The 26056-nt window shown below is 44.8% G+C and overlaps 1 protein-coding gene across 2 annotated transcripts in view; it reads left to right on the top strand.

The window, feature by feature from the left end:
* The window catches only part of LOC147905061 (alpha-galactosidase-like), a 28807-nt gene extending 5318 nt beyond the window's left edge, over positions 1-23489 (top strand). Inside the window, exons 12-16 of one of the 2 annotated variants that reach the window (XM_087396668.1) lie at positions 530-620; positions 917-975; positions 1089-1229; positions 6950-7070; positions 23202-23307. In XM_087396668.1, the coding sequence (XP_087252794.1) occupies positions 530-620; positions 917-975; positions 1089-1229; positions 6950-7070; positions 23202-23221 (432 nt within the window). In that variant the 3' untranslated portion in view covers positions 23222-23307. Of the gene's footprint in view, positions 1-529; positions 621-916; positions 976-1088; positions 1230-6949; positions 7071-23201 lie in introns of both variants that reach the window. The other variant, XM_087396675.1, reaches the window with a different exon arrangement.
* The last annotated feature ends 2567 nt before the right edge of the window (positions 23490-26056 follow it).

Raw genomic sequence — 26056 nt, 5'->3', positions numbered from 1 at the left:
GTCTCCCCCTCCATCTCATTTCCTCCTTTGTGAGCTTGCGGCTTTTGCCTCAGTTTGCTGTTCACAAATCCGCTGCACCCTTTCACAACAATACCTCCCTTTTTGTAACGGCTTTACCATCCTCTCCCACGTGGTAGAGGGGATGTGTTATGGAAAAATAGCTACATGAATTGGTCATCGTTGGCATTTTAACACTTTCCTCAAATTCCCTTCTTATACAATATGCAAGTCCAGCATATCCTCTTCCACCTGTATCTGATTAATCAATATGTTTGTGGAGGTTCAGTTCCTTCAGGCTCCCATGTCTTTATTGCATTTATAGAAACATCAGCATTTGGAAGATAATTTTCTTAGGCAAGAACCTTGTCCAGCGTCAATCATCGATTATTAAGGGGCTCTCTTTCCTCTTTTTGACATGAGAGAGAGAGAGAGAGAGAGAGAGAGAGAGAGAGAGAGAGAAAGATTTGTCTGTGTAGCTATAGTCTATATTACACTTTTGACTATATGTATCCGTATGCATACTGCACAGGCTCCTCTCCTTATTGGAAGTGATATCACAAGTATTGATGGGGACACACTTGAAATTCTCAGCAACAAAGAGGTCATTGCAGTAAATCAAGGTATTCTGACATTCTTGGTTGGAGTGAGGACTATTTTGTATCATGTTGACTTCGTTGCTTCTAGAGGTCAGAAAAAAAGGGTATAGCTTGTTATTCCCTCAGCTTTTTCTGGTCTGGATCTGTCTAGAAAGTGTGCCAAGCATGTTGAGAAGTTAGGCTCATGCATTCCAGTGGAACTGACATAACAGGATGTTATCGACACATATTATCAATTGAGTTTTTAAAAACTTACTTTCAGTTCGTAACAATTCCACATAGAGGACCTATGACACCCATGGTGGTGTTTTTCTGTCCAGATTCTCTGGCAATTCAAGGGAAGAAAGTGAGCAAACAGGGTTTCTTAAATAAGTTAGAGGTACGTTGCCTATTTCAACATTAGGAATTTGCAGTTAGTGTGTTCGTACAATTTGAACTGACAAGAACGTTTAAACTTTGTATTTCATGCTTATGTATCATTCTCTCTGGAAGGTATGGGCTGGCCCTCTCTCAAACGGGCGTACGGTGGTTGTACTTTGGAATAAGAGGCATAAGTCTAGTGTAATCAAAGCGACGTGGATGCATCTTGGGTTACAAAGCGGAACTACTGTTCAAATTCGTGACTTATGGGAGGTAATTAACATACAGCACCTAAATGTGTTTATCGTAACAACTATTCAGATGTCAATTGAAAATACTCCGTTCTTTTCCGTGGTGGCGAGGAAGGGGGGTAGGAAGGGGATGTGTGTCAAGTGAAAATACTCCTTTCTTTTCCGTGGTGGCAAGGAAGGGGGGTAGGAAGGAGGTGTGTGTACCCAATGTGGATGTGTGCATGTGTGTGTGCGCGCACGCACACTCACACACATCTTTGTATCAGTCTCTCCTCGATGTTCATTCCCTTGGAGACCTTCCTCTGGCCCAGTTAGAAGTGTTTTATTACTGCTTCTAGTTTTGAATAGTAGCTGATCCATTTCGCCCAGATGGGGCAAGCCCTATGTTAGAAGCCACGCATGATGTACTTTTCCACTGCACTTTGCCCTCGGAGGTTTTTTCATACTTAATAGAAGTCTCTTTTTTGGGGATAAAAAATCATTGTAACTATGGATTTTGTTAAAGACGTTATGATCTTCATGCCCATTGGACATGCAGGGACAACATTAATTGTAGCCTGGGTTTGCTAAGGCTATATTTCCTATAGAATTTGACTCAATGCGTCGTCAAGTTTTGGTTGCAGCAATGCCTCGATCCTGAACTACAGCATTTTGCAGATACTTTGCAAGAAGGGTTTTCTAAGATTAATCAACATGGGGTGATGAACCCATGCTAGAGTTTCGTGTTTTTGTTTTTGTTTGGAGTCAAGCTCTATATGTCCCAGTCAAGAGCTTGGCTCAAAAAGTTGTTGCATTGTTTTTCCCAGGAAGGATGCCTAATGCAGCCCTCAGCTTTTATTGAAACCTCCCCCTACAGTTGCAACCCCCAATGATACTCTACGTCACGGTTTTGTTATCTTGGCTGGCTGCATCTCCACCCAAGGTTACTGACAAGGGTAAGGCTAAAGTGCCCTCTACACCAGAGCTGCTCATGCCTCGGTGGACACATCATGGGAGATTCTGGCTAGCATTGCAGCTTGGAAGATTTGAAGGGCCAAATAAACGGAGGCGATGGAGGGTTCCCAGGTTCACCCTTCAAAGTCTATGGCCAGTATATGGACTGATACTATACACACATTGGTGGCCATTTGGGCGAGCATGCAGGGATCCTCCAGAGCAGCTACAGCCAGGAGAGATGCTTTTTTCAGAGTTTGGAGAGGATCTCCTTTCTTCTTTGAGTCTCCTTCAAAGGATTCTTTGCATCTTGAAGTCCTACTCGAAGTACTGAAGATCGAAAGATTTGTTATTGGGCTCATGCCGGATCTCAGGTTGAAGGTGGAATTGAAGAATCCTTGTCAGTTTTATGAAGCTGTTGAAATTGCACGTGCCAAGCAGTGGAAATGCATCAATTGGGTTTGATCAATGTGCCTAGTTTACAAGGGAAGTGGTCTTATGCACCAAAGCTTGTAAAGCCTTCTTTGGATGTGTCTGTGTTTAATTGTTTAATTATACACCAAGCAGTGGATTCCTTTCCGACGTATCATTTCCATAGGCTAGTAATATCAATGATGCAATTGGATATGATGTAATGAAATTAGAGGAGACCAATGATGCGATGGGATGTGACAAATACTTTTTGCCATGGCCAATGATAGGTGCTACAGAGTTGGTTATTGAAGGTGGTGAAGGAGTGCTTGATGACACTTTGGACTCTCAAATCATAGACGAGGAATCATATCTAGTAGAGACCCATGAAGTGGAGCCAGAGATGCTTCAAGGGGATGATGATGAAGAAGTAGAGAATTAGTTTATGCTGAACAAAATGAGAAGCATGTGATTTATATTTCAAACCAAAAAGAAGATCGTTTGAACGTAATAGATGCTCAACATGATGGAGAGACATATGCTTGGGATGCATTCATGCAGCTAGTATATGAGGCAGAGACCATCATGACTGATTTAGAAATTCCCATAGATGTTGAAGGCCGACAGGAGGATAGGCATGAGCCATGTCAATCCCATATTGATGAAGAGGTAGTGCCAGTGCAAACAAGGTATGAGGACGATGAGGATGATAATGAAGAGGAGGGGAGCAGTGAGGCCTTCTCACTCTCCGATGATGATGTATTTGATAGAGAGCCTGTTATAGCAATTCCAATGCAAGAGCAAAGAGTCATCGGGATATGCCTCTTGATGCTATGGATGTACTGCAAGTGCAAGCTGTGAGTTTGTGGATGCCTTCGACATAAATATATATTTTCAGATCATGTGAAGGAATCTTGGATGACCAGGTAAAGGTAACACGTAATACCAAGGTAGCTTCAACACAGAGCATAAGCGAGATAGTGCGCCTTCTTGTCTGGGAGAGCTGCGCCTTCTTTGACTGTCTTTTCCTTGATTTCTCCTTGCTCCAGCATGCATTGGCCTTTAAAATTCACCAGTAGCAGGCTCTAGACATGGACCAACTTGTGCTAGAAGGGCTTTGGCAATGGTTGAGCAGATAGGCGGAATTGCGCGTTTTTTCATCAAACCTTGCTTGGATCAGCGCGGGTGATATATATCTGGGGAAATGCTTTGAGCTAGAAGAGCGCCCTATAGGGTAGAGTCTTCAGCTAGGAGGGCTTGGCAAAAGACACAAGGGATGAGGAGAACAGAGCTAAGCCATTTCTGAAGAGGAAGGAAGAAGAAAGCTCAAAAGGAGGTGATGGAGAAGATGATGAGGTGGCACTACCAAAATGAGTTCTCCAAAGCCTACCAGCAATGTAGAAGAGTGTGGGGTAGAAGAGATGCATCATGGCACAAAGAGAGAGAGCTCAAGTGAGGCAAAATCCGTGTATTAGAATGAAGGAATGTCCTCCATTTTATAGAAAGAGAGGGTGGTGTAGGCACCTCCCCTATATCAGTGGCAATCAGCCCCTACATCAGCGGGACTGGCCTAAATCAAAGGAACCTCCCATGTGGGGGCCTTTGGCTTACATCATCACTTAGGTCACACACTAGACACCTCATAGCACTAGATGTGCTTCTACAACACACACACACACACACACACACACATGTGACTCCCCTAGATGCACACATGCACCATAGAGCAAGCCCTTGACCATACTTATCCCAACAATTTCGACAAGTGGTAGTTGCTAAGCTTGGTAGTTGGGTCTCCCGCCCATAGTTACCAGGGACTGGGAACGTTCTAGAAATTGGGGTACCGAAACGGGAACGTTCCGGGAAAGGGGAATGGGGACACAATGAATTGCAATTTCCTGGCCCCAATGTAGAAACAAATTTGAGCAGATCCAAGGCACAGGGAAATGCGATTTGCAGAAGCCCTTGGAGCTGTTTTTGAAGACTTGACAATTGAAATGAAGCGCTGCCTTTGGAGCTGTATTGAAACAGAGGTGTAGATGGCCTGAAAACACAGGACTGTAGCTCTCAAAAATGCAGGTTAGAATGCCTGAAATTCAGACTGTTGTTGGCACCAATGTTGGGGTGCATTTTCTAGGCTATGAAGAGCTGCATGTGGCGCTCTTTTCAGGCTCTGAGAGGCAGATGAATAGATATGATATGGCAGCTTGCTGGTGCACTTTCCAAACTCCAAGATGCAGCAGATGTTTTGGAGCAGACTTTGTTCGCCTGTTGAAGCAGACAGCTGAGGGAGAGAGGAAGGGATGTGAGGGGGCTGAGTGGGAGTATGGAGCACAATGGGGAGCTGCTGATGCCATGAGTCGGACATGAATTTCTCAATGTCGGAAAAAGACCCCAAGGAATAAGGGCAAATGAAACCACACATACGCCATGAGAATAGACTGCAACATGTAGAGGCCAAGTAGACATTTTTCAATAGTCTATCTTATGATATAGCTTTTGCAAAACCCAAAGTCTCTCTTGTGGCATCCAATGGGGTAGCCCAAATGACGCACTATCTGATTAGGAGGCAGCAAAAGACCAGGCTACAAAAGGTGATGCCAGTCACACTGATGCAAGGGTAGAGGTTTGGATTTAGTGAAATTAACTTTCAGCCTAGCTGCAAGACCAAACAAATCAAGTACCTGCATAAGGTGTCAAACATCAGATTCCGAGTTTCATATAAAAAAGAAAGAGTCATCTACATAGGCTGGGAAGTTCTCCCCAGCTATCATTTTGTTCCCTGTTTTGGAAGGTGTAGAGGGCACTTTTTTTTTTCTCAAAAAGATTACTTCCTTAAGTACGAATAAAAACCGCAAGAGCAAGCTCTAATGCGGGAGTACATCAAGCCATTCATGAGATAAAAACCAGCTCAAAAAGAGCTAACAAAAATCCAAGGTGGAGGCTGAAAATGCCACCTCAACTCCATTCTTGCCACAGCTTAGCAAAGCGATTCAGATAGTAGCCCGCTTCATGATTGGGCGCTTGTTGGTAGTTATAAAACTCTTATCTGATTGGGATTCCTTGCACACGCATATTGGACCAAAAAAGCTGCTTTTACCTCCTATATTCAACATCCCGATTCTGTGTTTGCAATGCATCTTGAAAAAACTGTGAAACCATATCCTAGCTTCAGCTTGTAGACAATAGCCTAGGATTTGCAAAAGAACTCCGGGTCTATCTTTTCCTTTTAGCAGTGCTGTGAACTTCAGGTCTTCGATAAATTGAGAAGCATCCTCATTAGGCACATCCAAGAAACTTGGGAAAATATTGGGCCATCTCACTCTTGCAACAACAGCTATATACATGACGTGAGTACTTCTCCTCAGTCACCGGAAATTCCTCCCGAGGAAACTCTTGACTGAGGGCTCCAAAACAGTGATGAGAGAAACTGAGGGACTATAAGTGACCACGATAACATCTCTTCAATTCACAAACACAATAAAAGCATCGCAAATGAACCCATAACCTATATATTTCATCAACCTCTCAATAGCTTGTAGCATCCCATGCTCTCTAGACTGCACTATGCTGGAAACATAATATTCACAAACATAATATAGAAAATCCTTCAAGTTTATTTTCCATAAAGACAAGCATACATAACATCTGACAAGAGGATGAGCACTGAAGCTAGGCAGTGCTTCTCCCACAGGTCCAATCCTTGTTGCAAGATAGGAGGAGCCTGTCTACACAAACTAGTTGCCTACCGTATTCTCTGTTTTCGACCCTGTTTTCTGTGGATTTATGCCCTGACTTTTTCTAGAGAGTTGTATATCTTGATTTAAGCTTCGCAACAACAAAAAAAGAGCTCCTAAATCCGAGTTACAGATCAAAAGTTATCATGAAAATAGTGATTGCTATTTTTTGGGGGAGGTGCAACTGCTTTTTTTAGTTGCACGCTCTTTACCCGTGCCTCCACTAGCCTATCTACCACTAGTTCCACAATCAACAATCACTTTCTATCATCATGCAAATAAACATCTAGTCCTAGCATGCAAAACATGACCTAAGATGTACAACACTATCAGTTCCACTTGGTTCCTACACTAGCAAATTCAAAATTGGGGTCCTCGAAATCTGCCTATCAACGAAATGCGGACCTATACTAGTTCACTGCATTCCCGTCATGAATAGAAAGCCAAAAGATTTAAGGGATGAGACGATTGTTTGGATGCACATCTGTGTGTACTTTCTCTCTATATGGAGTGTTCTCTCTATAAGCACAAGGAGTGAGTTGCCATTCAAGTTTGTGCTATGAGATCTTTATTTTGATGCATAAGAGCTGGTTGTAGCAAGCGATTCTTTTCCTAACATGGTATCAAAGCCAAGCCTTTGACAAGCTCTAGGGTTTTGTAGATCAACAACAAGAAGGCCTACTCCAAACTGAAGGGTGCCGCCGACCTTGCCGAGGAGGAAGGAGCAGCAACATTTGGGTGTGGACTTGTAGTGAGTGCAGTAATGGGGCAAAAGACTTCAGGTCATCTACACCCTGCCATGGGATCCAGTTCACTCATTTCGAATTTCGATGAGTCTCTAAAGTTGGACGTCACCACTATCCTATATAGAAGGTAAAGGCTTGTAGTCATCTCGTGGCTAGGGAAATATGGGTGGGGATGTAAGGCACAGAGCTGCTGACATCTGTTGTTTTGTTGGACACCACAGGAAAGATCTCAGTTTTGCGAGATCTAGATAGCATGAAGGAGTGGAACTTGAAAGTATGCAGTCGCTCTCTCCATGATTATCGAGATGAATGTGGATTCGATGATACTTCATATCCAGTGGTAGATATGGCACAAGAAACAAGGAAAGTCTTCAGGATCTCTATGAAACCAAAATCAATGGGAGAATCATCTCATCATTCAGATGGAAGATGGAGAGTTGATCCATGAACTCCTTGTGAAGTGATGGTCACAAGGTGGATAGCAATCAATTGGCCATGCTTTTGGTGAGCAAGCTTCTAAAGAGCTATTGAGGGTTATTTATGACTCTTACCGCAAGAGAACTGGCAAGGCCAACAATTATACAAAGGTCTTCCTACTAAGTTTCTATCGGCACTCCGGAGGTGAAGGGCAGATTCTCCTCTTGGCCCACACTTGGTTTACTTCATTCCGTGGTACCACGCGTTCACTGTGGAGGACATGGAGTCGATGCATCACGTGCTCCGCTTTTGGTGATGTTGCGCTTCGCAGATGGGTCATCTAGCCCATGAGTGTCAACGAGATGATGCCAGGGCTCCGACTCACTCATGGCATGAGTAGCGGGCTGCTCCCCTAGAGAGAGCTCAACACGAGTCTGGTCAGTGGATGGAGTCCCATGACCCCCTAGGTGGAGCCCTCGGGGGGGCCAGGGCCAAGGTCAATATAAGAGATATGGCAATAGGGCCAAGCAAAACCGTAGGCGACGTGCCAGATGTCGTGAGTGTACGATGGCAAAGGATGAGACTGAGCCCCCGTCCCAAGGGAAGTAGTTGACGGAAGGGTCAGCAAACCGTCCTCAGACTCTGGAGGAGTAGACCTTTTTCGACGATGTCCCCCCGATAGCAGGAGCCCCGAGCACCATGACACCGATACCCCACTAGCTCCCTGCCCCCCCTCCTGCTAACCCTTCCACCCCCTTGCCAGTTCCGCCAGCAGAACCTTGCCCCCCCCCCCCCTTTCGTCCCCCCTTCCCTCCCCTCCGCCCGACCCCCTGCTACAGTGACCCTCACCGACCGCCCCCTCGCCACCCCCTACCCCTTTCTTCTTCCCTCTTCCTCTCATCCCCTCTTAGACGCTCACCTACCCCGAAGCTCTCAAGCAAGGGCAGGGTTGAGTCGTCCACTCCCTCTTGTAGCTAAGGCCTCCTCTTTTCAGCCCCAAACCTCTCTTGCTATTTCACAGGATTTGGCGTCTTTGCAGACTCCTATGTCAGTCGGTTTGTTTTCCTAGCCTCAAGGTCCAAAGCCTTGCTGGAGAACCCTTGCCTAGAGAGTTCTGAAGGCTTGGACCATGGAACTACCTTGACATCCCCTATGAATACCCCCTTGCGCTTGAGATGACGGTTATGATTTTGCAGCCCCGCAAAGGGGGGTCCATTGGCGTGGTGGAGTCCCGCACTCGAGCCTTTTGGGGGTTCAACTTTGCCTCCACTAGAGAAGAAAAGTGGACCTCCACCCTCTTTGAATTCATGATGAAAGAGCAAATGTTTTGTATGATGGTGGAGTGCATGGGCGCCCAGGGATTGGACATTTGGCTCACACATGGTGACTCGGCCATTTTTCAGCTTGGATTCTCTCCAGAGAGACCCGGCGTAGGCATGGCAATGATCAGAGTGGGACCCGAGGTGCAGTTTACACAAATCACATATTGGTCTCTCCACAAGTGTGCAGCCAAGCTAGGACTAGAGGTCTCTTTCATGATGTAGTGGGCCTCGAAGGTGGGAGTGACTCCGGTCATGCCCTTGATCCAGCGCCGCACGAACACGGACTACTCCCCCTCAAAGCCTCCTTCAAAATCGCAAAGGTTCAAGATAGTTATAGGCTCCTTCACATAAGGAAGCCCGGTTCGCTCCCATCTCCTTCCCATGAGTTGGACCATAGTGAGTTGGAAAGTGCATAATCATGCACATAGTCAGCCACAATATCCGATCCTTTGATAGGAGCTTCAGAGGGCAATGGTAGGTCGGACAGTGGACTTTCTTCTAATACAAAAACATATGTTCTTGATAGCAAACATTGGTCGCCGCCATCATCATCTACCGGGGAGAGGCTCGGAGCTATGGTCCCTGGTGGTAGGCCGGAGTGGGGGGTTCTGCATTTCTGCATCTTAGATTAGTGGCCCTTGAGGCCTTTGACCAAGAGGAGCTTATCCTAGGTAGGGCAGTGTGGTTGGGTGTGCAGGTGGGAGAGTCTAGGATTGGGATTTTGAACATGTATGAAGAAGCACCACCCAGCTTTTTGGAGGAGACTGACAAATAGCCTCCCTGACATCGACTCCTGGATTGTTGGAGGCCACTTTAGAAACCTGGAATTTGGGGAGGATAAGCAGAGAGGAGCCTCAAATTCGCAAAGATGCCTGCAGCAGAGAGAGGTACTTCGAAGCAGAGAGGGGTACTTGGCAACAGAGAGGGTTACATAAAAGTAGTTCATTTTTGTGGACAAAGGCAAGGATCCATGGCGAGAGGGGTACTTAGGAGCAGCTCATTGGCAAGGATCCGTGGTGAGAGGAAGAGTTCATCAAGCCCTCCGGCAGCCTCCACTTCTTCTTCAGACAGAGGAGGCATGACAACCTGCTGGAGCGCATTGAGAGATTCTATGTTGGGGACTAGGCTATGCTTAGGGGAGGCTCTATCGGCATCCTAGCACACATGACGATGTTCGATCACTCCCAAATAGTGCTCCACTTAGAGCAACCCGTCAGGGCCTTCCCCAGAAAGGGGTTCGCATGCCCGAAGAACTACTACAGGAGGAGGAGGTACATTAGGCAATCGCTTTGATACGTTAGCAGCCCAAGAGGAGCCTAGGGCCTGTTGGCCTTCGTGGGTTGCAAAAGCGATCCTTAGGAGCAGCGAGGAGTTGCAATCCCAGGCAGTGCGACGGAGAACTGCAAGAGCATGAGCAAGCCTTGAGACGGGACCTAGCTTCCATGGAGAGACTCAGAGACCAGGACCCTGGTTCCCAGTGGCCTGGAGACCATTATGAGTGCGCAAGGTTAGAGCTTCATGACACGGAGCTCCGACGCGCCGAGTACTCTTACCACTCTGCAAGGGCCATATGGGTACAACAGGGAGACAGGATGATGAGACAATGCTTCCATCTTAAAGGGCCACGCTCAGTCGGATCACAGCTCCAGCGACTCGATCCTCGGGGAAAGATGCATAAGGACCCACATAAGATCTTGGAGTTGACCACTAGCTTCTATCGACAGCTGTTCCAATCCGAGTCCCCCGCCGTAGTAGCTCGAGAGGCAGTTTGGACACAGGTCCCGATAGTAGTCCAGGTGAGCTTATGCAAGCGGTTAGAGGCCCCCTTCACGGATGAGGAGCTCTAGGAAGCCCTCCAAGCCCGCCCTTCCCAGAAGTGCCCGGGCGAGATGGACTGAACCCAGTCTTCTTTCGTTGTTTCTGAGAGCACATCCTCACCCCCCTTCGGTTGGTGTGCCAGGAGATCTTTGATTCAGGTTCACTCCCTTACTCCTTGATCCGTGGGTGGATTTGCTTGATCCCAAAGGAGGGGATAAAAGACATTCATCAATGGAGACTGATTATCCTACTAGACACTACATACAAGACCGGCCTTGAGCTTGCGGTTACGGCCCCACCTTCCATATATCATCCATGACAGTCAAACTGGTTTTGTTTAGGAGCGCAACATCCTTGACAACATCTTCACGTTTTGGGAGGCCATAGACTGGGCTAGGCCTAGTCTCTTGCTATCCTCCTCCTGGATTTCGAGAAGGCTTACGATAAGGTGGAGTAGTCCTTCCTGGAGGGCACTATGCAGAGGATGGGTTTCTCAGAGGGGTCTCAGCTCTATATGCAGGGAGCTCCAGCCAGGTGTTCATTGGAGGACATGTGAGAGAGGCTTTCTCGCAGTCGCGCTTGGTTCACCAGGGAGGTATCCTCAAAAACAACCCCGCACAGGCGGATAGTGGTAGCAGTCCCATAGATGGATCTTCTTGAAGGACCCTCTCACGAGGAAAGGGTCCCCTCTGATGCAGAGTCTTTACACGGTGTGGCGGAGGTTGTATGGGAGACTTATTCAAGCTAATGCCTTGTGCAGGGAAGAGTTTCAAAGACAGCTGCTCATCTGGCACCCCAGGATGAGAGATGCAAAGGGTCACATGCTTGGGCAGTGCACACACATTGGATGGGCAGAGTTCGACAAGGGCCCAGCGAGTTCCTTCGAGGCCTGGAGGCAGCTCTCATGAGTAGCAGAGGACAGGATGTATTTACTGGACCACCTGAGAGGGGCAACCATTCAGAGACAGAGATTGATGCAGCAATGCCAGACTCATAGTGGGAGGGGCTACTCAGTCCGTGGACCCCTAATTCTTGGTTAGTTCTCACAGACAGGCATTCCCCTCAGAGTGAGTTGCTTTCAGGAGTCCCTTGAGTCCCACCATTGCAAATTCTATAGAGTAGAGCCAAGCGGTTGCCTGCAGGCCGAGATGGATAGAAACCCAGGGGACGAGGAGCTCCTGGATGGTTTGGAGTGGCAAAGGATGCTTTGGAAGAGACGGCCCCTTTGCGATCTTCAATGGGACTCAGGAGATTTGTTCTAGCCTGCACGTGTAGGGCTCCAGACAGGGTGGACGAGGTACCCTTCTCCTACACAACACGCATTGGATGCAATGTTCAGTTGGAGGCAGCGATTTGGACATCTTCGAGGGCATGACACTAGTTAGAGCATGTGGGCGATCCTTAGGCCACAAAAGATCTCCTATTTCTTCTGGATGGTGGCCCCTGGGGGCTTGCCCATGGGCCCTTGGCTAGAGCAGATGCACGTGGATGGCCATTGTCACTGCTGTACAGAGGGAGTGCTTGAGGCAATCCCACACTATCTTTGGCGTTGTATAGCTGCGCAGAGGATTTGGGTAGCAGCCATCAAGGTTGTAGCCAATACACAGAGCAGCCAACAAGACTTCACATGAGGGGATGGTGGCTTGGCTCAAAAAGGGGGCTACACCTGGCGACCCAAATGCGCCAAGCAGTAATACTGGCCACAGTCTCCCAGACATTGCTCTACGGAGAAACAATCGGGTGAGCATGCGAAGGAGGAACTGCATCCTCAATCTCAATTCGTGAAACCTCCGGGCCTCTAATCCTGTATGCTGGAGAAACTGGAGCAATAGAGAAGGGAGGCCAACAGGTCCCTCCGATGCTACACTCGCTGCCATTGACAGGATATTATCTTTACCTTGCATGCCATCTTGGAGCCTGGTACCCCTGGCTCCCTTGTGACAATTGAGAGGCGGGAGCATTTCTGCATGGCTTGGTCTGCAGGCATCTTCTACACTCTTTCCACGAGAGATATTCACTGGATGTATAGACCGCCACCCTGGCTGCCGGTTCCGGAGGGACCCTAGGGAATGTGCTGGGCCCTACAAAAATAGGTTTGGTTAATAGCCGGTTTTCTCTTGTATTAACCTTCAGTAGCTCCTAGCTGACCTGTATGGTGTGTTTTTTCAAGATTAATAGACAGTTCCTTTTCTTTTCTTTAAATTAAAAAAAAAGAATCTTCACTTTCACAAGTCAGTCATTGGGCAAACTCTCTGTCCTCTATCTTCAAGTTGATTTTGGAGCATGATAATTCACCCCGTGTTCTTGGTTTTTAAAGATCTTGTAAGATCTTCCATGCTTCTTGTGCCATATGTACTAGTTAGATCTGAGGTATCACCGAATCCGTAATCGTTCCTATAATCATGGAAAAAGAGCGACGACATTTCTCTAAGTTCCATTCCTCCACCCTGTTTGGATCTGCTGGAACTGAAATCTTCCTCGTGGTATTTAGCACTTCGCAAGTCACCTCCTAGATTTCCTTGGCTACAAGATGACAATGAGCATTCACTTTCAATATAGATAGTTGGTTCCGTCTAGCTTCCTAGTACCTATGGTTGCTCGGGCCTACGCAGATGATTCTTTTTTTATGCCAAAAAACACTGAAAGGGATCTCTCAGTGCTTATGCAAGCTCTTTCTTTATATGGATTGGTTGCTGGCCTTCATGTTAATTTTCAGAAATCTCGCTTGTTGCCTTTCCATTCAAAAGACTGGCATAGTCTTGTATGGCCAGGGGAAATTCTTCTACCTACTCAAATAGTCTGTCATCTTGGTTATCCTCTTCAATGGAAGATTACTTGTCGCCAGCAGATTGATTGGGTCCTTGCAAAACTTAAAAAGAAGCTTGAATATTGGCACTGGCTACTTGGCCTCTACATGTTCGGCTCCGAATTGCTCAATCTATCTTGGTGGCATATATCCAATTTTATTTGCCTTTGATCTTCTTTACCAAGGCTGATCTTACTTCATTTATGTCCGCTGTTATGGAAATTTTTTGGCGTTCAAAACATGGCAAGAAAAGTTTGCGCTTACTTTCCTTACAGTAGTTATGTTCGCCAAAACTGCATGGGGGATTGAATACTTTGAATATTCATGTGCATATTCTTGATCATAAGGGAAAAATGATGATCCAATTTTTGCATGAGGATCACCCTTGGGCTTGGAGGCCTACTCAGTGGGGGATTTTCTCTTGGGAAGTATTGAAGGCAAAGTCCGAGGTTGCCCTCTAATCTCTCAAATGCTTTTGGATTGGAAACATCTTCTCTCACATTTGGCTTAGCATGGACGTGATTCTCTACAGGGCAATTCTTTGAGAGCTGAAAGTATTCACTCGTCCCGAGCTTTTTCTCCACCGTTGGCATTGCAAGAGCCCAGACGATCATATTTCCTTAATTCAAAAGGAATCTCCTCTATGGCTGATGTCATTCATGATGATGAGATTCTTTTATCATTTCCATTGGCTACTGGAAAATATGGCTTAGGGATGCATTATCGCCCTGTATGGCAGGCTATTACTCATATGCTTCACTCTTTTCAGCCGGTTCTCTCTAGAAATTCAAGACAGGCCAAAAGAGTTACTTTTTTCAGAGTTTGGAGGGGATCTCCTTTCTTCTCTGAGTTTCCTTCAAGGTTGAGATGGCATTTTCAGCCTCCGCCTTGGTTCTTTATTAGCTCACTTTGAGCTGTTTTTTCCTCATGCATTGCGATGTACTCCCACATTTGAGCTTGCTCTCGCGGTTTTCATTCATACTTAATAAAGTAATTTTTTTGGGAAAAAAAAAAAAATCAAGACAGGCTTAATGATTGGACTCTTCTGCCATTAAATTCATCCATTTGTCCTTTGAAGCCGTCTCAAATTACAGTGTCTTCTTTGTATAAAGTTCTATTGCCTCCACCTTGGTGTCAACTTGAGCAAATCAAATGTGGGGATTGACTCGTCCTCTCAAATGGAGGCAACGCTTGAGGCAGATTTGGCATTCCAAGCTTCCTCTTTGACAACAGATCTTTTTCTGGTGCATTATATTGGGGGTTTTTCCTTCTAGACTCTTGCTCTCATGCCAGCGTATTACTCCAGCTTTTTGACATCGTTGCTTGGCACCACAGAGTTTGTTTCTCAGATTTTCCGGCGTTGCTCTAACACATGTGACTTTATCGGCATTCTTCAACAAAAATTACACTTTCCTCATACTACTTTCGGCAAGTTCTTTTGGATTTTTGGGATTTATCCTCACCGACCGGAGTTTGACTTGTTCTTTTCCTAGGTTCGATATTGGGCAATTTGGACTCTTTGGAAAGATAGGAACCATAGAGTCTTTTGTGTGTGTGTGTGAGCTATGGAGCTTTACCTGCTGCCCCAGCCCCGCCGTCTAGGATTACTGCGCCTTCACCGTAAGCTCGTCAGCGCCTAATCCCCTCCTGTAGTCATCGCGCCTCCTCTTTGCTTGCCCGTACTTGCTGTACGGTAGCCCCATACAAGTACCCGCCCCCATTCTGCACTGGATTCGCTAGCCTTCTCTGCAGTGTTTCGTCCATACCCCTTGTACGGTCCTGTCGTCCGTACTTCCTTCGGTATAGGTTCTGTACTTATACGATCTGTTCGTATGTACGCTCTCTGTACCTGCTGCCCGCTCACTGTTCACGTTTGATAGCTAGTTCTCCTCTGCTCTCTTTCTCTGTTGCTTTTCTCGCTAGTCCCTTGGGTTTTTCATTTTGCTTTTCACCTCTCTCTGTGTATACAGCTTTTCTTCTGCTGCCTTTTCCCCTTCTTTCTAGGCTTTCTTTTCTTTTTCTCATCTTCAGCTTGCCTTTCTCCATGGCTTTAGTGAAGGCTTACACCCACAAGAAGCAAAAGCAGGATTTGGGTCTGGATGACCCCGTGCATTCCTCTCTTGAGGCTCAACTGGTTTATGATGTTATGCATGAAGGATTTGAAGATACCCGTAAGGATTGGAAAGACACTGCTCCCACTGTTGGGATAATGGTGGAAGTTGATGATATTGTGGATCCGGTGCGAGAATATGCTAAGCATGCAGTGATTATTTTCTTTCCACGCCGTATGCCAGTTGCATCTGATGTGGGTAATTGATTGACACACACTTTAGGTGGTTGTTTTGTTCGCAAAGTGCATTATGCTGCCAGGGGCTTCTTCTTTTTTGGGCAAAGAAAATTTTGTTTATATTCTGATCATTTGTACATCGTTGTCAAACCTTCGACAAAAAAAGTTCACCTCTAACGAGGGCTGCCAGCATACCAAAAAAACTCTTTCTATAAATAAGAGGAAACAAAACCAGTATCTTAACTTTAACAAGTTGCTAAGTCTCAAAATATGGACCCCAGTTGAGTCCTTGATAGCCCAAGGGAGAGACAGAGTTCCATGGTAAACAGAAGAAAACAGCAGGGATTTGTTGATATGCCATCTTTCAACGCAGGAGCCTTCAGCAGTAACCTGTGCATAGATAATAAACAAGTAAGGAGCAGGATCTAGTTGGAGAAGACTATTCAGCAGGTTCTTCTTTGACTGAGCAGAGTGGAGGGAGGAGCTGAGCCTGCATGTCCAGCCTTGCACTAGAACACCTTCCTGCCTCTTGAGTGTGTTCAGACAATTCTGTTTGCACTTGAGTAATCTGATCATTGTAGTTATGAAATTCCTGATCTAGGAGGAACTTTGCCAGGGGCACAACAGAGAATGTTCAGTTAGTGAGCATAAAGCAATCATACCAATTAATAAAGAGCTGGTCAGCATGCATGATCTCATCACTGAATTGTAAAGCATTCCTGGAAATCCATATAAACCATAAAGCATAGGCTCTGATAAGTGACCATTTGGCATAAGGTGTTTTGAGAGCATCCCCCAATAGTATGGCCTTCCAATTTATAGGCTCCCCAATTCGGATTTGCACATGTTTCCATACCTTTCTTGCTCTAGGGCAAGCAATGAAGAGGTGAAAAATATCTTCTCTGTTCATCACACAGCATTTGCATGTACCATCCCCCTTGCCAATGCTGAGACTTCTATTATTGGTCCAGACTGCCTTATGCAAAGTTAGCCATAGCAAAGTAGACATTTTTTCAGGGATTTCTCTGTTCCATATCAACTCAAATCTGAGTGCCCATTTTTTAGCATTATCATAACAGTTCCATCTTTTGTTTAACTTAACTACAACCTCCTCTATACCTTCAGAGGGTATGGGTATAGGTAAGAGAGATGAGCTACCAACCCACCCAAACTCCCTGGTATAATCAAGCACTCTACCTCCCTTCCAAGAGATGTCTCCCTCCCAAAGCTGCAATCTTCCCATGATCAGATCTTGGTCTACATTTTGAAGTCTGAACTCTCTTCTTATCTCAAGCCAATTTTTCCATCTAATATTATTCCTATCCCAAAGATCACCCTAGCAAGAGATTCCCTTCTTTACCAAATGCCAAGCTCTTAGAAATTCATTATCACTCAGGTATTGGCTTGGAAAAAATGTAGATACCCATATAGAATCCAAAGTCATGAAACTTCCTTTCCCAGTGAGTGTGATGTAGCATTTGATCTGTTCATAGGCACCCCACAAGGATTTCCACAGTTGGCTCCCTTTGGTGGAGCAAGGTTCTGGGTTTCCAATAGCTGCCAAACTAGGGTAGTCCTTCCATCTAGGGGCTCTGAGAGGTCTGACATGCTTAAAATTCCTGAGCAGAAGGTTAGCCCAATCTCTATCAAGATTGGTAACTGCTTTAATTATCCAAGTGGCTGCTAACTTGTAGGCTGCCAATTGCATATTTATGACACCCAGCCCTCATTTTCTTGGCCTAGTACAAAAGTCCCATTTAACTTCAGCAATTCTTCTTCTAGTGTCATTCCCACCCCATAGAAAGGATCTGCATATCCTTATGAATTTTTCTAATCTTGTTTTAGATGGGCACCAGCAAGAGAGAGAGAAAATGGAGATTGGGTAAATGTGTTTCTGATTGTGAGGGTAGTGTCATCTGCAAATTGCTGATTAACCAACTGGTTTCCTGAGGGGAGTTCTATGCCATGATTTCACCTGCATCCACTTGTTCTTTAATCAGCCACCCCAAAGCATCAGCAACAATTGCAAATAGGAGGGGGGCTAGAGGGCACCCTTGTTTGATGGATCTCTTTAACATAAAACTCTGAGACATCTCCCCATTCACATAAACCTTTGCAGAAGCATTTGATAGTAGCAAGGCTACATAGGAGATAAAGTTCTTCCCCAAACCCAAGCTTTTGAGAGACTGCAGAAGAAAGTCCTAGTTGAGTCTATCATAGGCCTTATCAAAGTCTATCTTAATAAGACATATCTCTTGCTTGGTTTCCTCAACATGGGTGCACCCTTCCCAAAGATTGATGATAGTCTCCAATAAGTGTCTGTTCTTGATGAAACCTTTTTGTTCTTCCAGGATTCACTTGTCCATCTTGTGTTTGAATCTCAAAGCCATTGCTTTGGCATATATCCTTTCAGCATAGTAAGGGGCCTCTAGTTTTTTAGCATTGTTCTGTCCCCTTCCTTTGGAATAAGTTTAATGACTCCTCCATTTAGATGCTCTGGGAGCAGCCCCTTTTGGATACTCTCATTCCAGACAGCCAGTAGGGAAGGGCCAGCTGTGTCCCAAAAGACTTTGTAAAATTGGTTTTCCCATCAGCCATTGCAAAAACAGCCTCTTTGAGCTCTTTAAGGGATAGCTCTGATTCCAATTGGTTTCTATCTAGATTAGAAACAGATGGTTGCGTGGCTGCATGGCACTTCAATCTTGCCTCTAGAACATTATGGTCTGTTAAATCCACTGTGCTTAGTAGGTTTCTGAAATGGCTGACTATTATCTCTACATTTTCTGTTTCTGAATGGGCCAAGTCTCCATCTTCTTTTTGTAGCAAAGGGATTTCCTCCTGTTTCCTCTTTTTTCTGATCCTCCTGAAATTCTCTTTGGTTGGCTTGTCTATCTTACCTGCCCACCACTCCCTAAAGTAGATGTTGGCATTATGAAGCTTGATCTGTTCTTGTATTCTGACTTCCTTTCTTTTGTACAGTAACTGTTGTTGAGCATTGGTGTCATTGTTTCTATCTCTTTGTTCTAAGTCCTTATTCTTTCTTAAGCTTGTCCATCCTTTTGGCTCTAATGGCTGCCCTGTTCTTTTTGGCTTCCTTAAGACTTGCCTCCACCTTTTCAATAGCATCGTTCCATCCCTGTGCCATAGATTCAGCTGCTGCAAAAGAAAAGCACCAACTCTCGTGAGCTCTCCTCAGCTTCAAGCTGTTGATCCTGATGTTGAGGTTGTCGTGTGTCTGCTGATGGATGGCCTTCACTATCTTTCTGGTTGATTTCTCCCTCCGTTCCTGTGGATTTGGAGGTGGGTCCTGGGCCATCTGTTGGTTGAGCATTGGGGCGTCGTCCCTCTGATTTTCCAGCTGCGTTTGCAACAACGTGGTGGCGAGGAGCAGGGTTCTGGCTGGGCGATGAAAGACTCTCTTCTTTATGTCTCTGAAAGAGCCCATTAGGCGAGCTGTTGGAATCAGGAGCGCTTGACCTTCGTTCTGGTTCTCCTCGTTCGGGTTCTCCACGTGCTGAAGCTGCTGCGTTCCAGCCTGGTCTGTTGTCGACGAAGCCTGGCCTGAGGGGGCTATAAGCTCCTCCTGTTCCTTCATGGTTGCCTTTGCTTGCAAGACTAGTAGTACTATGCGTGAACCGGGGGGGGGGGGGGGGGGGTGAATAGCCCTCCTCTAAATTCTTCCACCACCCCCGTGTAAGAGGGCCTTGGAGTCTGCTGGGAGTCTCTACTGCCAGAGGCTGGAGTGAGAGAGTTTGCAATGAGAGGTCTTGCACATCCATTATCAATAGGTGGCGAAGGAGAGAGGTCTTTCAACAATGGGAAATGCGCGTCGTTTCGATTCAAAACGTCGTTGTCAAAGCTATCTTTGTCAAATCCATGCACATGAGAGGTCACATCAGGAGAGGAGGCTAGATTTGGAGGTACTTTGCCTCTGGTATTTGTCCCCATTCTCCTCCAGGGGCTTCTTTGAAGTTATTATGGTGGATGAATAGCATAAGCAAATGCTTTTGGAACATTCTCCTCTTTTTTATGAATAGCAGATGGTGCATGTTCTCCCATGGTCACCTACCAGGGACTATCAAGCTTTGATCAGACATCGTTGTCCAGTGTGGGTGGAAGTAGTGGACTTTCCTCAATGCCTGGCTTCTTTATTGCAAAAAATTGCAGCCTCTTTAGGCAAGGTGGTGTATCCAGCAAGGCCAAATGGCAACTCTAATAGATTTTGTATTTTGTGGGACACAGATAGCCCCACTCCAGAATCTTATGATGTTACTATCAACAACGTTGCTATGGGAAGTGCTTTCTATAAGGTTAAATGGGGATTATTTGCATGAGCTTGCTTTGAATGCAAGAAGTTTGGGCACATGGCTTCGCAATGCCCTTTGGTTTTACATAAAATGCCTCTAGATGCTATGCCTGCTCAAATGCATCCTAAGGATTCTCATGCCTCTTCCTTGGTTAAAAATAAGCCAAACAAGCCTGCAAATGCAGCCCGGGATAAGGGAAAAGCTCCGGTTGTGTTGAATGGAAATCCTCTTCTTTGATGCCTTCTACTTCTCAATTGAAAGTAAAGGAAAAGACTTTGCAGGAAGCTTGGCAGAGTCCAAGAAAAATTGTGACAGCACGTGACAGCAAGTCGCACCCTCTTCCTTGAAGATGAAAATACGGTTCTTTTGTCTTCTCCACAGACACTTTGATCTTCTCAGGGTCGGGGGCCGGATCTTGAGATTGAAATGCAAACTTGATACATCTGGTTCTCAGCTGTACATATTCTGTAAATATGTTGTCACATATAAAATGTTTGACTCTCAATGTACAAGGGTTATGTGATCCTAGGAAATGGAAACTTGTCTGGGGCTATCTCAATCAATTACAGCCTGACATAGTGGCATTGCAAGAGCATAATCAGCATATGTATGCTGGTCATTATAAGCATTTTGCTAAGTATGACATATGTGGGTGAGCATTAACGGTTATATTATGGGTGGATTACACTTTTATGCATTTTGATCATGCCCCTTTGTGGTTGAGGATCTCTCTTCATGACATGCCTAATGATCGGCTTCCACAAAGAAGACTACTCATTGTCAATAATAGTTATCTGGCGCATGATGCATATAAGGCCATGATGTATGAGGCTGTCCACCCCTTGTCACAATAGTCTCGTTTTGGAATTGACTATGCTTGGAAAGCTTTCATTGCTAGAATGCAAGCAGTTATTCACAACTATGGCAAAACTTACATGAAGGCTTTGAGAAATAATGTTGCTCATGCTAAACACACGTGTCAATCCTTGACTGAGCTAAGTCATATTAGAAATCTATGGAAGAAAATCAGATTTTATGCCAGGCTAAACATTGTTTGCAATGCAATGACAATAGAAAAATTCTCTAAATGGGAGACACATGCATGACAGAGGAAGGATGTTCATCCAAAGTCTTTCTGAAAGGCTTCTATAAGACTCCTGGAAGTCGCCCTTTAGTTGCTCAGGTCTATACAAATGATTCCTTTTTCGTGCCACAGAATACTGAAAGGGACCTTGCTTCGCTTATGCAGGCTCTCTCACTATATGCTGGCTGCTAACTTGCATGTCAATTTTTAGAAATCTTGCTTGTTGCCTTTGCATTCTAAAGATTGGCATAGTCCGGCATGGCCACGGGAAATTGTCCCGCCCAATCAACTGGTACGTCATCTTGGTTATCCTCTGGGTTGGTCAATTACTCGTCGCCAATAGATTGATTGGGTTCTTGTCAAATTAAGAAAAAAGCTAGAATATTGGAAGTTAGCGACTTGGCCTTTGCATGTCCGGCTCAGAATTGTTCAATCTATTTTGGTGGCCTACATTCAATTTTATCTACCATTGATCTTTTTTCCCAAAGGAGATCTTACATACTAAAGTCCACCACCATGGAAATTTTCTGGCATTCAAAGCATGGTAGGAAAAGCTTGCACTTGCTTCCAGTACAGCGGTTATGTTCGCCAAAATTGCATAGGGGGTTGAATATTCTCAACATTCATGTGCACATTCTGGCTCATAAAGGGAAAATGATGCTACAATTTCTACATGGTGATCACCCTTGGGCTGCAATGATGCACTACTTACTTCTTCAACTTACTACTACTGCTTTTGGCTATTGGCAACCCACTCCATGGGATTTTCAGTTTGGCAGCATTGAAGGCAAGGTCAAAGGTTGCCCTATTGTTACTCAAAATTTTTTGGATTGGAAGCATATTCTCTCGCATCTGACTTGGCATGGCCGGAACTCCTTGCAGGGTAACTCTTTGAGAGCTGAGAGCATCCACTGGTCACGCATTTTTCCTCAGCCATTGGATTTACAAGAGTGCAGATGCTCGTATTTTCTTAATTCAAAGGGATTTCCTTTGTGGCAAATGTCATTCATGATGATGGCACTCTTTTATCCTTCCCTTTGGCTGCTGGAAAATATGGTTCGGGAATGCAATATCATCCTGTATGGCACACCATTACTCGGATGCTTCAGCCATTTCAGCCAGTGCCGCCTTTAGAGCTTCAAGACAGGCTTGACTCTTCTTCTAATACACTCGTCCATTCGTCCTTTGAGGCTGTCTCATATAATAGTCTCCTCTTTATATAAAGTTCTGCTGTCTCCACCCTGGGCGTCAGATAGGGCTAATCAGATTTGGTGTTTGCATCGTCGAGTCAAATGGTGGACAAAAAGATTGAAACAGATTTGACACTCTACGACAACAGGTCTTTCTATGGCGTGTTCTGTTGGGGGTTGTTCCGTCTAGACAGCTTTTATCATGTAGACGTATTGCTCCAGCTATTCGTCGTAGGTGTCTAGCTCCGAGGGAATCTGTATCTCATATTTTTTGGCACTGTCTCGAGAAACATAGCTTGGGCATCCTTCGGCAGAGACTAAGACTGAGATTTCCTCAGGCTTCTTTTGGCAAGCTTTTCTGGTTGTTTGGGATCTATCCTTGAGGACTGGATTTTGATTTGTTCTTTACCTGGGTTCGCTATTTGGGCACCCTAGACTCTCTGGAAAGATAGAAACCACAGAGTCATTGGTGATCCACTTTTGTTTTCTTCTGTCGTTCTTTACAGCAATAGCTTTTTGATTGTCTGCAAACTCACTGCATAGATCATGATGTATATTTATCCTACATGGAGATTTTCTCTTGATGTAATCTTTTCATCTTTCCAGTTTTTCCCTAGGATAGCTATCTTGTAATATAAAGCACTCAAATTTTTCACAAAAAAAAATGTGTGTGTGTGTGTGTGTGTGTGAGAGAGAGAGAGTCACAGAGAGAGAGAGAGAGAGAGAGAGAGAGAGAGATTAACGTCTTTGGGAGCCTCACGGGCCTATGAGTCTGAAGTACAATCCGAAAAGTAACTGGTTCACTAGGGCCCTTTGCTGAGTGGTATACTAAGCTATGATGAGAGAGAGAGAGAGAGAGAGAGAGAGAGAGAGAGAGAGAGAGAGAGAGGTTGCCATGGAATTTTTTGTTTTGAAATCTTTGGTGTGTGAATGCAGCACAAAGATATTCCGGGTAGCTGGACAGATAGTTTTGAGGCTCTAGTACACCCTCATCATGTAAAAATGTACATCTTCAAGGAGGCATCTCAGTAGGGGTTGCTTTCATTTTAAAAATATGCTATTCATGCACTCAAAATTTGAGTGGAATTGGCTTCGTGAGAATGATAATTATAAGTTGAGACATTATTATAGAGTTGTATTATAATCTACAACATGTAAGTGAAATGCTGTTTGCCGAAATTAATTATATTGCGATTTAAAAAAACTTAATGAAGTGGTTTTTTCAAGGGGAACAAGAGATGATTGGCAACTCGCAACTAAGCTAGGCATTCTTCGCTATGCTTTTTCTCTATTTTGGTTTTCTGATGCAAGTCCTATTTTTATAATGTACATATATATGTACACAGCGCAACGTTTGGGAAAAACCACTATTATGAAGAAACACATATAGCAAGGTTTTACAAAAAAGGCAACAATATAAACTGCAAAAAAGAAAGTAACCAGAAAGGATCTACAGCTAGCTGAAGACACTAAACCAAACTTATGGTAAATCCCAGTGAGGTGCAAATAATTGCAAAGTGGCAAAACAAGTTTACAACAGTAACAAACCACCCTGTCGATCAATCCTTACAGCACGGATACATGAAAATGCAATGCAAAATACTATCTCAGCCATGAAAATGCAATGCAAAATGCCCCAGTCTTTGACACCACATAAGGTGTGATTGTACAGGTGGCAAAGGTAGATAAAATCTAAAACAATAAAGGGTATAGTCACCGGTAGAAGACACAATCAAGGAAGGATCTAATAATAATAGAGCCACTACAAAATCTGGAGCAGGCCAAAGGAGTCACGAATGGCTAAAAGAATGCTTGGCTACAACTAATCTAACTTAAGAAGCAAGAACAAAAAGAAATGCTTACATCATGCTCGACCATAGCCCCTCCTGCTTCATGACCACTTAGTTGACCGAGCCTTCTTTTGTAACAACCATCAGAATATGAATACAGCCACTTGGTGGAAACAAAGTCTAGAGAAATAAGTTGCCCTTAAAGAAGAGATGGAGATGGAGTGCTGCTTGTGGTGAAACTCTGGCCAAAAGAATGATAGCGTTTGCCTATGCACAAGTTGCAATGAGACTGCCCCGTTACTATGGGCTTGTTTGCATTGTAAGAAATTCACAATTTCCTATTTTTTCTTTCCTCCAAAATATGCAGCGTAAACACTTTTCACTGTACACGAGAAGAAAGTGGAAGCCGTATGAACATAATCCTTGTGAGAAATGCAATCAAATGATGTGTAAGCTATATGTTGAGGGGTCTGCATAAGTGAGATTTTCCACATGGGGTTGTGAAGATTGGCGGGATGAAGGGAGGACTCTCTTGGCTGCTTGATTTCCAGGAACTCGATTCTTCAGATATTTTTGTATCTTTGGGAGATATCATAGAAGACTACATGATTATGCACAGCTCCTTGCTTGGACATGCATTGGGGCACTATGGACACTTTGGATTAGCCGCAATCAAGTAGTGTTTCACACTACACAGATTGACATGTATGCGTACTTTCGTCAATCATTGCACCATTCTCTTTCTAACTACCTAGAGTGAAAGATAGACAACTTGCATATAGATTTGTTAGCACTACATTTGAAAGTAGTTTTAAAAAATTTAAGTAAGAATGTTTACACACTTGCCCGCCAGTGGGCACGCCCAAGGCTCATGGATGGGCAAGATTGCCCGCCCACGGTTGAGATGCATTTATTGCATCTTGGGTGCCCACAGTGTGTAAACACCCTAAGTTGTGTGATTCAAATTGTTGTTTATGATTTGCCTCTTAATACACCTCACTTTCTCTTTTGCATCCAAAAGCACTTGTTTTACCATTACACTAGGAGGGAGTACCCATGTGCACTTATGCACCACCTATTCTTTTTAATGTACAGAAGTTTCCTCTTACTAAAGGCTTCTTTTCTATAAAGTTCAAGAAAAAGGATAATGGCAAAAAGCGATTGTGTGTGAGTGTGCATGTACGTGCGTGCGTGTGCATGTGCACATGTATGTTTTGATGGCATGCATAGCACACAAAAAGGACAACTAGATTGGTATAAAATGGTTGGCCAAACTTTAAGAGAAGGGAGATTAGAACAAGCAGTAAAGGATAGTAAATTTGGGGTGGGGCAAGGGGGGCGCGAGAAGACCAATAAGTAGCTTTTATGTTAAATTTGGGGGGGGGGGAAGAGAGAGAGAGAGAGAGAGAGAGAGAGAGAGAGAGAAGTAGAATTTATTAGTGTCCTCGGGAGGCCAAAAAATGACCCATGGAACCCGTCTCGATACAATGTAAAAAGAGTCTCCTCAAGGGGAGGGGTTAGGAGTCTATGAGTTCCTGACGACAAGTAAAAAGACGAGTGACAAAAGATCCCAATGCTACCGAAGAGGTAGTGAAGAGAACTGATGTCAACTGAGCGGAGTCCCCCAATATCTGCTAGTAGTCCTCCCTGATATGTGCATATCGGGGGCACTGTAGAGCTACATGTGCCTCCGTCTCAACTGTCTGCATGTCACAAAGGGTACAGACTCTAGCATGTTTGGGCTGGTGTATCCAAGCTCCCTGCTCAATGGCAAATGTATGAGATCTGGTACAGAACCTGGCGATGTTTCTGCGATATAGAAGGGGGATAGGTGTGCTAATATAAGACTGAGCATGAGTCTCTATGGACATGTATGTAGACCAACATGTGGGATTTATGTTGCCTTGGTAATATTCCAGCTTTACCCTCTTTTCACTTGTTAACCAGTGATTCCGCAAAGTGCTCAGTGAAGACAGTTGAAACTCTTGCATGTTGACCTTT

The sequence above is a fragment of the Dipteris shenzhenensis genome, chromosome 2 (genome assembly GCF_047967505.1).
Source record: "Dipteris shenzhenensis isolate YYH24624 ecotype China chromosome 2, Dip_SZ_1.0, whole genome shotgun sequence".
Classification (NCBI taxonomy): domain Eukaryota; kingdom Viridiplantae; phylum Streptophyta; class Polypodiopsida; order Gleicheniales; family Dipteridaceae; genus Dipteris; species Dipteris shenzhenensis.
Note: the sequence above shows the minus strand (reverse complement) of the source record. Positions and strands in the feature narration are given on the sequence as shown.